Source organism: Vicia villosa, linkage group LG3 (assembly GCF_029867415.1).
Source record: "Vicia villosa cultivar HV-30 ecotype Madison, WI linkage group LG3, Vvil1.0, whole genome shotgun sequence".
Taxonomy (NCBI): domain Eukaryota; kingdom Viridiplantae; phylum Streptophyta; class Magnoliopsida; order Fabales; family Fabaceae; genus Vicia; species Vicia villosa.
The window spans coordinates 52,355,920-52,372,579 of record NC_081182.1 but is presented as its reverse complement, the minus strand read 5'-3'; the positions used below and the strand labels follow the sequence as shown (position 1 = coordinate 52,372,579).

General features: G+C 30.4%; 1 protein-coding gene and 1 long non-coding RNA gene across 2 annotated transcripts; both read left to right on the top strand.

The window, feature by feature from the left end:
• Positions 1 to 1,543: 1,543 nt before the first annotated feature.
• On the top strand, positions 1,544 to 4,852 carry LOC131655710 (uncharacterized). Its single transcript, XR_009299856.1, has 3 exons — positions 1,544 to 1,858; positions 1,962 to 2,002; positions 2,191 to 4,852. It is a non-coding gene; the product is annotated as an uncharacterized LOC131655710 (long non-coding RNA).
• A 7,150-nt stretch (positions 4,853 to 12,002) lies between these two features.
• On the top strand, positions 12,003 to 15,565 carry LOC131661419 (protein disulfide-isomerase). The gene is made up of 11 exons (XM_058930958.1): positions 12,003 to 12,240; positions 12,650 to 12,680; positions 12,778 to 13,065; positions 13,150 to 13,338; positions 13,426 to 13,551; positions 13,674 to 13,811; positions 13,902 to 14,021; positions 14,176 to 14,293; positions 14,745 to 14,857; positions 14,982 to 15,218; positions 15,317 to 15,565. Exons 1-10 carry the CDS (start codon positions 12,065 to 12,067, stop codon positions 15,213 to 15,215), a joined length of 1,533 nt encoding a protein of 510 aa, XP_058786941.1. The 5' UTR covers positions 12,003 to 12,064; the 3' UTR covers positions 15,216 to 15,218; positions 15,317 to 15,565.
• Positions 15,566 to 16,660: the final 1,095 nt, after the last annotated feature.

Genomic DNA, 16,660 nt, shown 5'->3' with positions numbered 1-16,660 from the left:
TCTAGTATCTGGAATATGTTATTGATTATCCATTTTGATATGCTTGATTTTCAATTGATTTTCTATATTTTTACTTGTTTCATGAAACTTCTCATCTAATTAGCGAAGTATATGGTTTATGACATCGTCAATATGATTTGAGCATCATGTATATTATTATCATTCAAGTCCTAAGAAGTGAAATTTATAGGTTTGAGGCATTGATTCTCAATGAAAATGCTAATGATGGATTATATAAGATTAAAATAGACCTTTGCAAAATATAAAACAATCTTCTTAATTTTCACTAAAACTTAACAATATAATTTTTTAAATCTAAATAGCTAAAGTTTAGTATAAGTATAATGGAAGATAGACTTCTTTTAAAAAATAACAATTAAAACAGTAGAGTAGAGTATATACTAAAGGCATCCTCTTTAATATCGAATAAAGTACTAAAACTACCCAAACTTTTTTTATTTGTTCTCTTGATCTGAGATTTGAGCCTCTACCATTGTAACGGAAAAAAAAAGTTGATTGATATGTCACTATTGTATTGTGTTGTGAAATTAATGTTAGGTTTTTTATTCCTTAAAAGTTGAGAATTTTCAATTTTGTGTAAGTTATTTTTCAAATTGGTTTTTTTTCTCCTTATTGTAAATGTAAGACTTTAAAAATACTCGATTTACCTGCGGAATTTCCTGCAGAAATTTTTTTGCAAGTTTACCTGCGAATTTTTCTGGGATATTATTAAATAAAATAAACTTTCCTGCGGAACAAGATTTGGCAGAAAATTCCACAAAAATACCTGCGGATTTTGCTGCGGAATTTATATTTTCAACAAAATATCTAACTTCATTAGAAAATCCGCAGGTAACTTTGCAGGAAACATTTCTACGAATTTTACTGCGAAAATCTATTTTAATAAAACTAAACCACAGTACACAATTTGCAGGTAATGCCGCAGGAAAGTTTCATGCGGATCTTGCTGCAAATTGGACATTTAAATTTTTTCTAAAAAATAATTGTAACTTTTGTTTAAATTTTACAAAAAAGAAATTAATCATTATTTTTCTATTTTATTAACTATTTTTATGCTGTTTTTATTTAGTTTAATTTTAATTTATAATCCTTATTTTATTATTTTATCTATATTATTAATTATTTTTATGATGTTTTTTAATTTTAATGTTAGTTTTTATGAGGCTCAGACCAATACTAGGATCAAACCCCAATTTTAACTCATATTACGCCAAGTATCTACCACCAAGACAGTAAATTTAATTGTTATTATATTGAAATAAGAAATATCTATACTTTACTAATGTTATATCTAACGTAGTAGTGATAGCAGGTCATGACTCAATTTTAAACAAAATTGAAAAACCTAGAAACGCTATATCTCAAAACGTTCCACCGATTTTCACTAATGTTTATTTTAATGTTTAATCCAAATATATTAATCCAAATTAAAATATATTAATGTTTATTTTTAAAAAAAAATGCATATAGATTATATTTAATACATTTAATACTAATCTCAAAGAGCCGTATAACACAAAAACATACAGAAATTGAAATCTTCAACTCAGCCCTAACCTAAAACGTAACCTCAGAAATTGAAATCTAACCTATGCTAATACTTATCTTAGAAAATCGCTCTTGAGAGAAATTGAAAACGAAACTTCAGAGAATCGCTCGAGAGAAATTGAAAACGAAATAGAGAATCGCTCTCACGAATCTCGTTATTTCCTCTTTCAACTCAAGGAATTACCCTAACTCTCTATTCTAATTCTCTCACAACGATCTGAACTCTCGCAATCGCAACCACCGATCAAATCTCTGAACCCTACCTTTATTTTTTCCCCTTTCAATTCAGGTAAATTCATCTTTTGATCTTCCTAATTTCGGTTTGAAGCTTTCGATTTCTATTTCTATTATCGAACTCGGTAGAGTTTTTATTGATGTAGTTAAACTTGTAGGATTTAATTCAGTTGTTAGGAAAACGCTTACAAATAGGAAGGTATGAATGACTTTATTTCTTGACTCTTTTTCATGTTTCTGTTCGGGTGGGTTACCCTTGCCATTTTCCTCTATTATGAATGTTACCATAGATTTGTTGATTTAGTCAATTTTAGAGTTGTGTAGTTTTATTTTCTCTATTCATCAGTTTTATTTTGGAATGGTATCTCTGTTGGTTTTATGCGGCAGGATTCACAAGTGCTTATGTTAGTAGATAAGACCAATTAATTAATCCAAACAGGGCCTTAAACCCAACAGATTGGGATGTAACGCTGATGGAGTCTATGAACAAGAGGTGTGTCTTCTTGGAGCATGTTCTTGGTGTTATTGGTTACTCCAATGTTCAAATTGTAAAAGGAAGATCAAAGGTACAGAAACTCCATTTCCTTTAATAAGAAATCTTAATTTGAGTATCCAAAGTGTTCGTTAAAATGTAAAAGGGCGCAGGACAGAGTTTGGGGCGTGATCTTTGCTTCAGAAAGAAATTTAACATAGCAGTAGTCAGGGCCGTTGCAAAGACAAGAATTTAATACTTTATTGCCATGTTAACAGTCAGTAGTTTGTTTGTTTGTTCTGTTTGCTGATTTGGTGTTTGCTTCTTATTTGTTTGTTTGTTGATTTGGTGTTTTGCTTCTTATTTGTTTTCAGCTGAGTGTCTTCTTATTGCCATGTTAACAGTCAGTAGTTCTCTTATTGGCCTGTAGCAATTGTTTAACCATAAAAAAATTAGAAATTCTGGATCATTTTCACCCAAAAGACAACTTAGATATTTTCTTATTGGCCTGTCAAAATTGTTTAACCATTGACAAGTTAGAAATCCGATAGTCTAAGGTTGAAGAAGAAAGTGACGGTGTTTGGGGCATTGTTGGTGGAAAAGTAAGAAAATTATTCTGTACACAACCCACTGTTGGTCTAATTTATGTTCTTTTATTTCATCGTGTATTTTAAATTCTTCACGAGTCTGACTCTTTGGTTGAATTAGATAATTTGGTTCAGTTCTTTTATTGCATCTTGTTAGTGCATGGTAAATTGTTTTTATTGTCTATCTAACTATGTGTTGAAATTCAACAGCTGAACTATTGGGATTGAGGATTACATTCCTCCATATGCATCAGCTAGTGATGATGCCATACTCAAAGATGTCAATTATGCATCTGAGATAGTGATACCGTGGTCCTTTCTCTCCTTCTCACCTCAGGCAGCTTTCCTATGGTCCTTTCTACAACTATTTTATATTATAGTTATTTTAATATATAATTTATAATGATTCAAAAGTTAATTAAAATAAAAAATTATTTAATCTTAGATAGAAATTACCTGCGGATTTATCTGCGAATGTTTCTTGCGGATTTAGCTGCGGAATTACTTGCGGAACTTCCTGCAGAAAATATTACTCACAAAAGTTTTAGCTAGGGACAGAAAACCGCAGGAAAATCTGCAGGTAACGTGTTTCCTGCGGAAATTTAGCTAAAATCCGCAGGAAATTCGTGTATTTCTAGTAGTGTTATTTTGTTACATATAGCACATATTGTGAAATCTTTGTCCTTTTTCTCATTATACATAAGTTTGGCTTGTATTTGAGTTCTACTGAATTTGAATCGATTGAGTTTGAAAACAGCTTGGCATAAGCTTAGTTTGAATCTATTATTGGATAGGGTAGGCAACTTCAAGATAGGTTAAGTTATTGGAGTTGGGACCATGTGGTAGTTTTTAACATTATTTTATGTATAGTTCCAAACTAATCTTTTTCTTAGGCTAATCTAAAATATAAATTAGTTTGGGCCACAACAACAGAGGCCTAAGAAATTTTTAATTTAAAATGATAAACGTATTTTTGTTTTTTATTTTCAGTTACTAGTATATATCTTTTTAACTTTAATGTATAAAAAATCAAATTAGTTGTCATTTTTTGTTTGAAATTTGTAAATTATAAAACCAATAATGTTTTTTTATATATATTCATCTCATCATAAACATAAATTACATAAAAATTATTATCATACTAATATACAATATACAAGGTCGATCCTGATTTTTTAGGGGCTCAAGATAATTAATAAAAGTTGATCCTTAATACAAAAAATTGAACAACTAATCTTAAATTTTGATTTTGATTTTTTGGATTTTGTTTTTCTCTTTTGTTTCAGAGAGAGGAAGGTCACTATATCAAAGTCAAAGAAAATGACAATGGTCGACCGAACTTTATATTTGTTTATTTAATTCTATTTAATTGTTATGCATGTTTTTTCTTTTATGATAGATGTGCTTTTTTACTTTTAATTTATTTTTTTATTTTTAGATTTTTACTTTTTAGATTTTTAAGGTGTTTTTTAGGTTTTATGGTGAAGTAATTGTGAGATATTAACATGGGCCTCAAATTTTTATTACAATTTAATTAAACCTTATAAATATCGGGTTAGGTTAGCCGGTCGTCCGAAACAATTTTGAGACAATATTCTAATTTTAAAAATGATCTCTAATACAAAAATTATATTATATTTAAATAAAAATTTAGATGGGTATTCAGTTTGAATTGAATTATTTTACTATATTCTTAATCTTCTTCTATTTCTATTTGTGGCATCTCTAATTTTTTTGTTTTATGTTCTCTAGAAAATACAATTGCGTTGCTATTTCAAAGTTTAAAAATTTGTGTTATATGACGAAGTTATTTTAAGACACTATATAAAGCACCTCAAATTTTCATTACAATTGATTTTAATAGCACGAAGAAAGTCAAATTAATTAAAAATAATTCAAAATTTTATAAATATTGTGTTATGTTAGACTCATTTAAGTTAAATTTTTATTTTTTAATTTTTTTATTAATTTAATTTATTATCTATATAATCGAAAGATTTGATTATAAATAATGCAAATATCGCCCATTTTTTAATATATCTTTCTATAAAAACCACTTATAATTATGTTATATATTATCATAAAAATTTAATAATAAATAATTTAATTATATAGTTATTTAAAGATTTAATTGTAAAGAATAAATATTATCTAAAGTTTATATTAAAAGTTAATAAATATGAAATAATTATACATACATAGAAAAACAGTCTAAGCAGTGTTTTAAAAACCGGACCGGACCGGCCGGTCAGACCGGTCGAATCGGGAACCGGCCTGGTAATCAGTCTGGTTCAATAGTCAGATCGGGTATGCCATCAAACCGGTAGGAACCAGTGAAAACCGGGAAGACTGGGAAAACCGGAAAACCGGCGGTTTAATTCCTTTTTTTTTGTTTTTTTTTTAACTTTTTTTTAAACTTTTTTTTAAAATTTTTTTTTTAAACTTTTTTTTTAACTTTTTTTTAATATATTTAGTAGTGTATTACTTAAATAGTATTCTCACATAGTTTTTTTCGTTAGTGACAAATTAAAAACTTTATTGTCTATTTGTTATCTTTACTAATAAATTTTGTTAAATAGCATAAACATATTGAATTTTATTTGATTTTCTTTTTAGGAGGATCCTATTTTGAATTAAATTTGATACACATTGGAGTTATTTTGTTATAAACTATTCAATTAGATTATGTTGTAATTAGACTTTATTTACAATTAGACTTTGTAATTTTTTACTATTTTGGTATGTGTGATACCTTTGTTTAAATTTTGAATTTAAGTTATGAAATTGTGAATTTATGATATGATATTTTTAAAAAATTTAAAAGCTAGTTATATTTTTTTAGAGACTGAATGATCCGGTTCGACCGGTTTTATATCTATATAATGACAGGTTTATTCAACCGAGTTATCCGGTTTAATCCGGTTTGGTCGTGCTGTTCGACCAGTGACCCAGTGGTTCGACCGATAAACCAGTGACCCAGTACCCTCACCGGTTTGATGACCAGTCCGATTTTTAAATCACTGAGTCTAAGTGATAGAATTCGGTTGATTCACTTGGTATTGGGTGATAATTTTAAATTTTATTGCATTGGTTTGATTCCTATATACTACTTTGTGATATTTTATTAAAATAGTTACTTAAAATAAAATATTGATTTCAGATTTGAACAACGACTACAGCTTCATAGCAAAACGATTTATTCACTATGCTGCAAGCATTATACTCATATTTAGTGTTTAAAAAATTAGATCGGATTGGCCGGTCGAATCGATTGAATCGATAATCTGAAGGGTTATATAGTCTGATTCGAATGTTGAATCAAGTAAGCCATTAAATCAATGAGAACTGAAAAATCGACAGTTTTGAAAAATCGACGAATTAATTGTTTGATTTTTTTCTCACATAAAATAGCATCGTTTTGATAATTTTTACAAAATTAAATTAAAATATAATTAGAGTTAGACCTATATATTTTCCCTTGTATTTTGATATTTCTATTTTTTTTTGTATTATATATTGCATCAATTTACTATTCGTTAATATATATTTTTAATATCTCACTTTCAAACATAACAAATCACTTTATCTTAGAATTTTAATTTTTATTATATTATTTGTTATATATTATTCATGGCTGGTCCAACGAATTTGACGGTCTAAGACAAAATTTAAAATAAAAGTTTTTAAAAATAAAACTATAAAATGAATTTGGCCTAAGACAAATTTTAAAATAAAACTTTTTAAAAGTAAAGATATATATTAATAAAATTTGTATGAAATTTATATTATCATCAATAAATTTCTTAAATTATTATTTTCTTTAATTGAGCCTCAAAATAATATAAAATTAAATAATAATATTTAAAATATATTAATTTTATTAATTTAATCCTTAATTGAAATTAAAAAATTATAATGTTATTTTTTTCTTAATAATGTAACTAAAATTTACTAATTTTATGTAGTTTTTAAGCTATATATTATAAATAATTATTTATTATATTTATAAAATTTTAAAAATGAATATTATTTTAGAAATTTAATTAACAAAATTTCACTAAAATATTCTTTTTTTTTTGTGTGAAAAAATAGTAGATCTTAGTCAAAAAAAAATTATCAAACAAAAATAGATAAAATATTAAAATCAAAATTATACATAATTTTCATAAATAAAAAATAAAACATAACTACATATATTTAATATAAATTAGATTTTTTATTAGCAAAATATTTATGAAATTTAAAATGAATAATTAACTATACAAAAAATGTATTGTTAGATCAATGACTAATGTCATTGAATAAAGAAAATGCGGAGAGAGTCGAATCATCAAGAAACTCTAACCCCGCTCTTTGTATCTCTTATTCACCATGCGTGCTTCCAAATATGCTCCTCTGCTTGCGTAAATGTACCTCCGAAAGCACCTTTTTTTTTATGTTTGCGTAAATACATTCCGTATATGCACGTACGGAACACCCCGTAGGTACATCTACTGAATAAACCCACAACCAGTAAATTAGAAAAACAACATTTGTAACGAGAAAATCAACATTCATTGATTAAAATCGATCGGCATTACATCGATAATTCCAATAGAAAATTAAATATTGCATATCAATAGCCCGATGGACGTTTGCACATCTCTAAAATTTGCTCGACCGTTCTTTGGACTGTTGCTACAAACACGAGTGGGATTTTCTTTTCGAAACCTTCATACGTTCGCCACATCGCCAATACATCCGCTTGGTTCTTGAGCTCAAAGTTGTTGTAAACGACGTTTCCTCCGTCGTCAAATGAAGGTGATCGGTACTCGAGCTTCACAACCTTCCGTTTGTCACTGTAAGGTAGGCGGTATTGGATATCTTCGATGATATCTTCGAGCGAGGTGTATTCTTGCACTTTGATCGTCCGCCCGAGTGTTCTGCCGTCGGAGTAGGAGACACTTACGACATGCCAACGGACGTTGTACTCATATTGAGACATTTTTGTGTTTGTGTGAAATACAATATTAGAAACCCCAAATTTATAGAAGACCTAGGTGAATATGAACCACACATTCTCTGTAACAGAATGTTCCGTAGGTATATCCACGGAAGGATGTTAGATATTTTGGTTCCGTAAATATACCCACGGAAAAAACCTATAAATATTCAATTAAGAGACTTCCGTAGATGCATCTACGGAAGTTTCCCTGTTAGTCTTTTAACAGAACAAAGTTAAATAGAAGTAGCAGTAGGGAAATAAAATACAAAATAAAGAGTGCAATGTTATAATTGACAAAAAATGATTATATTGCAATGTTAAATAGTGCATATATTATACTTTGAAACTAGAAAATACATCAAATAAGCTGTCGCCGACTAACTCTATTGGTTGTTCCAATTTTGATTTTTCCTTATTTTCGATTCCTTTTCGATGTTGTTCAATCTTTCAAATTTGTGCTTCCTATCAACAAAAAGATTCGGCCACGTAACGACATCTTCGGTATGACGAAGCGCCCATTCCGGTGACGTAGGTGGTATGGGGCTTTCGGGTTTCAAGTAAACTTTCACAAAGTGACTCGCTTTTGAAAGCCATCCAATACACATGATGCGATCATTTGAATTTGTAGGCGGTGCAGTATAGAGTGGGAAAAAGGTTTTCGAAAAACCATAACGCGTCAAGTCAATGCACACTATATCATAGGCATATGCAATTAGATGTCCCATTTCTGAAAATTTCATCCATTTTGACACCGATGCGTAAGCGCCCATCCAAGGAACAAGAACTTCGTTAACCTCTTCAAATTTAGCTTCCTCTCCATATAATCGCGTGTACGAGTCTTAATGCGTCTTCAACTCTTGGATGAGTTGATGACGGTCAAGCGTATGGATATCCTCTCCATTACCAAGCAACATTGAGACGGCTCGATAACCACAATTACCGTCTCCCACAACATCTACGATCCGCTCGATGTAAGGGTGCATAAAAACCGGCATCCCTTCGATGAATGAATTTTTTGGTGGAATAGGCATCTCTTTGATAATTGGAATTTTTAGTGGGATAGGTGTCGGAGGCAATTTGCATATGCGAGATTATTTGTTTGAACTTTTTTGAGATTTTTTGAGATTTAGGAGTCGGTGAGTCGGGAAAATTTTTATCGACATGCTCACAATACGAAGGAGCACGTGTAATCGAGTTGTCTTCCGGTGTAGGCTTCAAGGAGCACCCTTTATCTTAACCGGTTGAGGAGGCGGTTTCTTGTCAGTTGTTTTGGGATATCCAATCTTCCGCACTTGTTCTCTGATGTGGAGTTTCATGTTGTCATCGGCCTTCGAAAACCTCTATTGTTTCGCTTTCAATTCGGAAGTAATAAAGATATTCGATTTTTCTCCTTCGATGCAACCATCATCATCATCAAAACTAAGTCTTTTCCAATGAGGGAGAACTTCGTCCATTCTTATTGGCTCACCTAATCTCATATTTTTAGCAATAAAACAAGGATACATGAGATCATACGTTCTAGTAATAGTGCAACCACACTTTGCGCTATCAAAACCGACAGTTTGGCCTCGTGAAAAATATAATTCAACCCGGCCTGAGACATATTGCCGATCAATTGAGAATAAAGAATTTTGGCCCTAAATCGATGTTCCAACACCATAATGCTCCTACCAAATGTGGTTTGTATCTTTTTGTGTTGGTTTTTAATCATCGGATTTACGGTGTTCCAATCTCGACACAAGTCACCCTTGCTATTAGCCAACCAATTTTTCAAACTAGCATGTGCTGACTCAACTTTGTTTGTGGTTGTATTCCCAAGGTGTCGGACATTATCAGTCCATGCACACACAGATTTCTCCTTTACCTTATCAAGAATGGTGCTTTCAACATATTTCAATAAATCAGGATACTTTTCACACACTTTCTGAAATTGAATGACGAAATCGGCGTATAATTCTTTTGTCGAAGGATTTACAATATGAGTCCATGCATCCATTATTTGTTCAACAATCACACCGGGCTTCAGCGACTTTCCACCTTCGGTCTCTACTTGTTTCGTCCTGACCACAGGTTTAACCTTACTTCTCACATAACATGTTATGTGATATCGACAAAGTAATGCATTAAAAGAAGGAAATGCCTTTGCCACCGCATTCATCAAAGCGGTATCGCAGTCCGTAACAATCGCCTTAGGCATCTCGACTTGTTCCTTCAAAAGTGACAGACACACCTCTAATGCCCACCTAAAATTATCCTTTTTTTCACACTCCAAAAAAGCAAAACCAATGGCGTAAATCTTCTCGGTGGGTGTAACACCTACCATCTCAAATAATGGAAGTATATACTTGTTGGTCTTGTAGGTAGAATCGAGAAGGAGCACTGTCGGGAAAGTGTTGAACAACTTCATTGAATCCGAATGAGTCCAAAAAATATCTCGAACCATAACCCCATCGTCGCAAGTTCTGTACCGCGACACGTATTTGTTATCATCCAACATCTTCAACAGTTGTTGCATCTCACTTCTATCTCCCCTAATCGCCTTATTCTAGCGCTAAGTCATTTCGTATATGTATCTACAGAACAACCTTTGAACTGAATTTATTTGTAATTTTTGCCATCATACAGTAGTTTAAAATGCTTCCGTAGATACACATACAGGAAAAACCATTTTTTTAAAAAAGATGCTTCCAGATACGAAAAATAGAAGGCATAATTAAAATTTCGTCAGATAACGAAGAGACTCAAGCGTACTACTAGACAAAATAAAGAAAAATTCTTTTGCGTAAAATATTTGTAAATCAATTTACTTGAAAGTTTAGTTAATAGTCTAAAAAAATAGGATGAAGACAATTTCTTACTTGCTTTGCCTTTTTCCTGTATTTAATATTATTTTAAATTTATTATTTTGTAGTATTTTTATAATATTAATATTAATAAGAAAATAGTTACATGTAATTTAGATATTTAAAAGTCAATTTAAATTAAATCACTTGAAATTAGATAAAATCCGATTAAATATTTTTTAATTATCATTCAAAAGTATACCAAACCACAAATAATGTTCTTTAATATATATATATATATATATATATATATATATATATATATATATATATATATATATATATATATATATATATATATATATATATATATATATATATATATATATATATATATATATATATATATATATATATATATATATATATATATATATGCGCAGTTTTGTTCTAAAACAGATTAAAACTGCAATAAGTCAACATTCTTATATTTTATATGAATATTTTGCTCCATATATTTTTATAAATATGAAAACTTAAATGAAAAAATTAATTAAAATTCCATTTTAAAAAACAAATATATTTTAAGGATTCAAATAAATTATAATTTTAGCTTTAAAAAATTTTAAAATTTTCAAAAATTAATTTTAAATAATTTACAATTATTTTTTATTCAATATTTATTTAATAAATTTTAGAATTATTCTATCAAAAAAGTAAAAAGCTTAAAGAATAAAAATATTCTTTAAATTTTTTTTTTGCCTTTTTCAATGAATTTAATTGTTATGCACTTTCGTTGTTAATTTTTTTACCTATCAATGTCTCCTAACCACTCAATTTTATTATTTTAAAAAAAAATAAAAATAAAAATCAAACGTATTAAATAAATCAACGGTCATAATCAACTAACAATGTAAAATTTCTTTACACGGTATCACCATATCAGTACATTCCAATTAAATTATTTTCCAATTGGTTTTATCAAATAATTCAATTTATTTACCATAAAATACTATTATTCATTATAATATTGTTTTTGGGTCAAATGGTTTATAAGCTTAGTATTATTTAAATCAGTTAAAAAAAAGCTTATTACTAAGCATTTAATATTAATTAATAAAAAAAGCAAAAAACTTACTCTAAAAGTTTGACAAATAAAAAACTTACCCAAAACCAGAAAAATACTTAAGAAGATAAAAACTAAAAACGTTCATATGACACGAACGTATCCTATGGGATTAAGCCACGTAACCAAATCGTCGACGTGGAGCCTCGAGATTCGCCATTTGTTCAAAAATTGAGTGCAGAAAAATCCAAAATATCTTTCTACACTGTTTTTCTGTGTGCTCCTTCTAACTCTCAAACACTATAAACCCCCTTCATTCCCTGCATATTCCAAATCCCTAAAAATTTCATACAATCTCTCATAGCGACCATGGCTAAAAGCGTTGCGATTTTCGGTTTTTTGTTCTATCTTCTTGTGTTGCTTCCTTCTCAGATCTCAGCTGAGGAATCAGAGGCCAAGGAATTCGTTCTCACATTGGATAACACCAATTTCCATGACACTGTCAGCAAGCACGATTTCATCGTCGTCGAGTTTTACGCTCCATGGTAAATTTCGATTCTGCAATTTTTTTTACGTTACTGCTCGATTCACCGGTTTTTGATCCGATCTGTTTTACTTGCTTTCGCTCTTTTCTAGATCTTAATTTTGATCATGTTATATTACTTTGATTTAGGTATAACATTTGGATATTTTTTCTCTGTGTAGTAATTAGAATTGTGTAGTAATTAGAATCGATGCATAATTGTTCATGTTTATTATTTTTTTTTTATTTTTAATTTCAGTTTGTATTTGTTGCATGCGATTAAATATGTCTGATTTTTGTTAATGTTATCATTTTTCGGTGATGGAATGTGTTATAGCGATTAATTGTTAACAATATGTTATATATACTATTGCATTTCATTTTCTTGTAATTGTTAATTTGATTTGATTTGATTTGATTTATCTTTCAAGGTGTGGTCACTGCAAGCAGCTTGCTCCAGAGGTGATTTATTTATTTATTTATTTTTCTATAATTATTTTGGGGTTTGTATGATTATGCAAATGGAAATGCTGAGGTTTTATTATGTTGATTTCTGCAGTATGAAAAAGCTGCTTCTATCTTGAGCGGTCTTGAAACTCCAATTGTTTTGGCTAAAGTTGATGCCAATGAGGAGAAGAACAAGGACCTTGCATCTGAATTTGAAGTGAAGGGATTCCCAACCATTAAGATTTTGAGGAATGGTGGAAAGAATAGTCAGGAATACAAAGGTCCCCGTGAAGCTGATGGTATCGTTGAATACTTGAAGAAACAAAGTGGGCCTGCATCAACAGAAATTAAATCTGCTGATGAAGCCAGTGCTTTTATTGGTGAAAACAAAATTGCTATCGTAAGTATCAAATATTTGTACGTTTGGTTTATTTTTATTTAGTGACACACACCGCGTTTAATCTAGTTTTATCATTTTTTTCAGGTTGGAGTTTTCCCTAAATTCTCTGGAGAGGAGTATGATAACTTCCTTGCATTAGCAGATAAGTTGCGTGCTGATTATGACATTGCCCACACCTTGGATGCCAAACACCTCCCAAGAGGAGACTCATCCGTGTCCGGCCCTGTAGTTAGATTATTTAAGCCATTTGATGAGCTCTTTGTTGACTCCAAGGTATTACTGATTTTTTGCTGATTAACTGTATCAACTTACATGTTTTACTTTTTAATTTGGTTGTCTAAAACTGTTTCATGCCTGTAGGATTTCAATGTTGAAGCTCTAGAGAAATTTGTTGAAGAATCCAGTATCCCCCTTGTGACTATCTTCAACAATGAACCAAGCAATCACCCTTTTGTTGTCAAATTCTTTAACTCTCCCAATGCAAAGGTATAATATTTAAATCATTTTTACTAACCTTGATTGTTTTTTGCTACATATCCTCTGCCTTTGTTTTTTGCCTATAATATCCTGTATCCGAGAAAACTAAATTAGGTTTTATGAATTGGCAGGCAATGTTGTTCACCAACTTCACTTCCGAAAGTACTGAAGCTTTCAAATCAAAATACCGTGAAATTGCTGAGAAATACAAACAACAGGGAATAAGCTTTCTTATTGGAGATGTTGAGTCCAGCCAAGGTGCCTTCCAGGTTTGTATCGAAGTATTTAATATTTAAATATTTGAAGTTATTCTTTGCTTAATAGTGATATTTGACATTTTGAATGACTTTTCTTGGCAGTATTTTGGACTTAAGGAAGACCAAGTACCTCTAATTATTATTCAGGAAACTAATGGCAAGAAATTTTTCAAGCCCAACTTGGAACCAGATCACCTTTCAGCTTTTGTGAATGAATACAAGGTAGAGCTTAATTCCCTTAGTAGCTTATTGTATTTGCTGCTTTAATTCGCTGCCTTTATTTCTACTAGTATATAATCTCTTTCGTTTAAGTAATTTGATTTTTTATAGCGGTATTGTCTTGGAGAATTTAGTTCTTATCACATTTCATTTTCAGGATGGAAAAGTTGCTCCATTTGTCAAGTCTGAACCTATCCCTGCAACTAACAACGAACCTGTTAAAGTGGTAGTTGGGGAAACTCTTCAGGAAATAGTTTTCAACTCAGGGAAGAACGGTATGAATTTCCTTTTCTTTTTGGGTTCATTCCATAAACTATCAGATAAATTGTGGTATTCACCATGTTCAAATAGCATATCATGTTTCAAAATATTTTTTTCCCTGCATGTGGAAGAACATTAAGATATAATTAAGATGATTAACTAAAGATTAACAAAACTACATTGAATCTTTGCTGGTAAAAGTAAAGATTTATGAATTACTATGTTTGTATATTATGTACACTATTTTATCTCCGAGGCATGTTCCTTTGGTGCTGTTTACAAACTTGTGAGTATGTGTAATATAAATTACACATGAAAAGTAACATGTCTTTCTGATACTGTCTTGACAGTGAGTAACATACACATTCATCACTATCTCTCATTCCGGACTTGTATTAATTAGTTGTTTGCCTTGATCATTCATAGTTAGACCGATATAATTACTAACATAACTATACACTGCAGTTTTGCTTGAGTTTTATGCCCCATGGTGTGGTCACTGCAAATCCTTGGCTCCAATCTTGGATGAAGTTGCTGTCTCATTCCAAAGTGATGCTGATGTTGTTATTGCAAAACTTGTAAGTTATCTCTGATGATTATGCTAGAAAATACTACCATGAATCTTAATGATATAATATAACCGGTTAACTTTTATTTTTTTATTTTGGCTAACTTTATTCTTTGTCTTACCTCACTTACTAGGACGCAACTGCCAATGATATCCCAAGCGAAACCTTTGAGGTCCAAGGTTATCCAACTTTGTACTTCAGGTCCGCAAGTGGAAAGATATCACAATATGACGGTGGTAGGACCAAGGAAGACATCATAGAATTCATTCAAAAGAACAAGGACACAACTGGTGCTGCTCAACAAGAAGTAGAACAGCCAAAAGCTCCTGCTCAGCAAGAAGTAGAACAACCTAAAGATGAGCTTTGAGAGGTAACTTATTATTGTAGATCATTACATGCCCAACTTAATTCTACTGTCATGGAAACTCTGTTCTAAGTTTCTCATTTATATTTTTATTCATTTTGCAGAAAATGAGTTGTTTCTCTAGGAGAATATAGCAACAGAGTTACCTGCAGGCTCTACAACTCCCTTGTATCTCAGAATCAGATGTTAGGAAATCTTAGTGCCAATCAGTCTTTTTTGCTTTTCATTCAGTGTATTCGGTTCTCTTATGTATTACCAAATAATATATGTTTTGGCGGAATTTAGTACTGAAACAGTTATTTATGTAAAATGCAATCGAGTTAAATTAGTTGATGTTTTCAGTTATAATAATATATGCCTGCTCTCTGTTTCTTATATATAGAGCTGTCAAATGGATCGGGCCGGTCCAGCCCGCTTTGGCCCGGGGGACTAAAACATATATAGGGGCTGAAGTGGGCCGGCTCGATTACTTCGTGGGTCGTAAAAAATGAGCCCAGCTCAGTTACTAATAGGTCCGGTGGGGGCAGTCTAATGGACCTGTCAGTCTTTTATTTTAGTATTATAATTTTAAATTCATAAAAAATATGTAATGGATAAAAACTACATCTCATAATTTCATAAAATCAACATTCATATACTTGAATCCTATGAAGATGTCTATGTTAAAGTAGAGAGAAACGAAATATTATCTCTAATACTTATCAAACTTTTTCTTTATCTCACAACTATTTTTTAATCCTATCATATTCATCCTCTTTTAACATTTATTTTTCACTTGAAATATATTTATACAATTATATTTTAGTTTCATATTTTTTCTCCAAAGTTAATTAAAATTATTTTTAAAGGGTCAATCCAAAGCCCGTTTGGTGGGCCCGATCTATGAAAAACATAAGTCCGTTGGGCTGTGTCAAAAAGTTAGGGTTGTATTTTTTAAGGTTTTTTACGGCCCAAGCTACGTTAAAATATAGGGCTTGTGGGCCGGCTCCATTTTATCAACTATATATATATATATATATATATATATATATATATATATATATATATATATATATATATATATATATATATAGATATGTAAATTATGTAGTGAAGAGACGCTGTCTGCAAATCTTTTTCTTAAGCCAAAAGACGACAAACACTGTCTATGAATCTTTTTCTTAAGCCAAAAGACAACAAAATAGACTTTGGACGAGGAAAGCATTTGCATGTTGGTGTATTATTTTTGGACACTTTAAATAAAACTGAGTAAAACCTTCGTTTCAGTTTGAGAGTGTCTTAACGTTTTCATTTTCAAGCTAGTCACATCACAGCTTCGTTTCAGTTTATGAGCGTCTAACGTTTTAAAGATTAAATACCATTATGAAAACTTTTTAGAAGATAGAATCTGTTTGATAACAAACAGCTTTTAACTTTTAACTTTTAGTTTTTCAGCTCATATTAATAAA

What these genes read in the sequence shown, in the direction of transcription:
- LOC131661419 (XM_058930958.1), top strand. Translation starts at nt 12,065, where the DNA reads ATGGCTAAAAGCGTTGCGATTTTCGGTTTTTTGTTCTATCTTCTTGTG. An exon ending in GTCGAGTTTTACGCTCCATG is followed by an intron (nt 12,241 to 12,649) that starts GTAAATTTCGAT and finishes TTATCTTTCAAG; the next exon opens with GTGTGGTCACTGCAAGCAGC. An exon ending in AGCTCTTTGTTGACTCCAAG is followed by an intron (nt 13,339 to 13,425) that starts GTATTACTGATT and finishes TCATGCCTGTAG; the next exon opens with GATTTCAATGTTGAAGCTCT.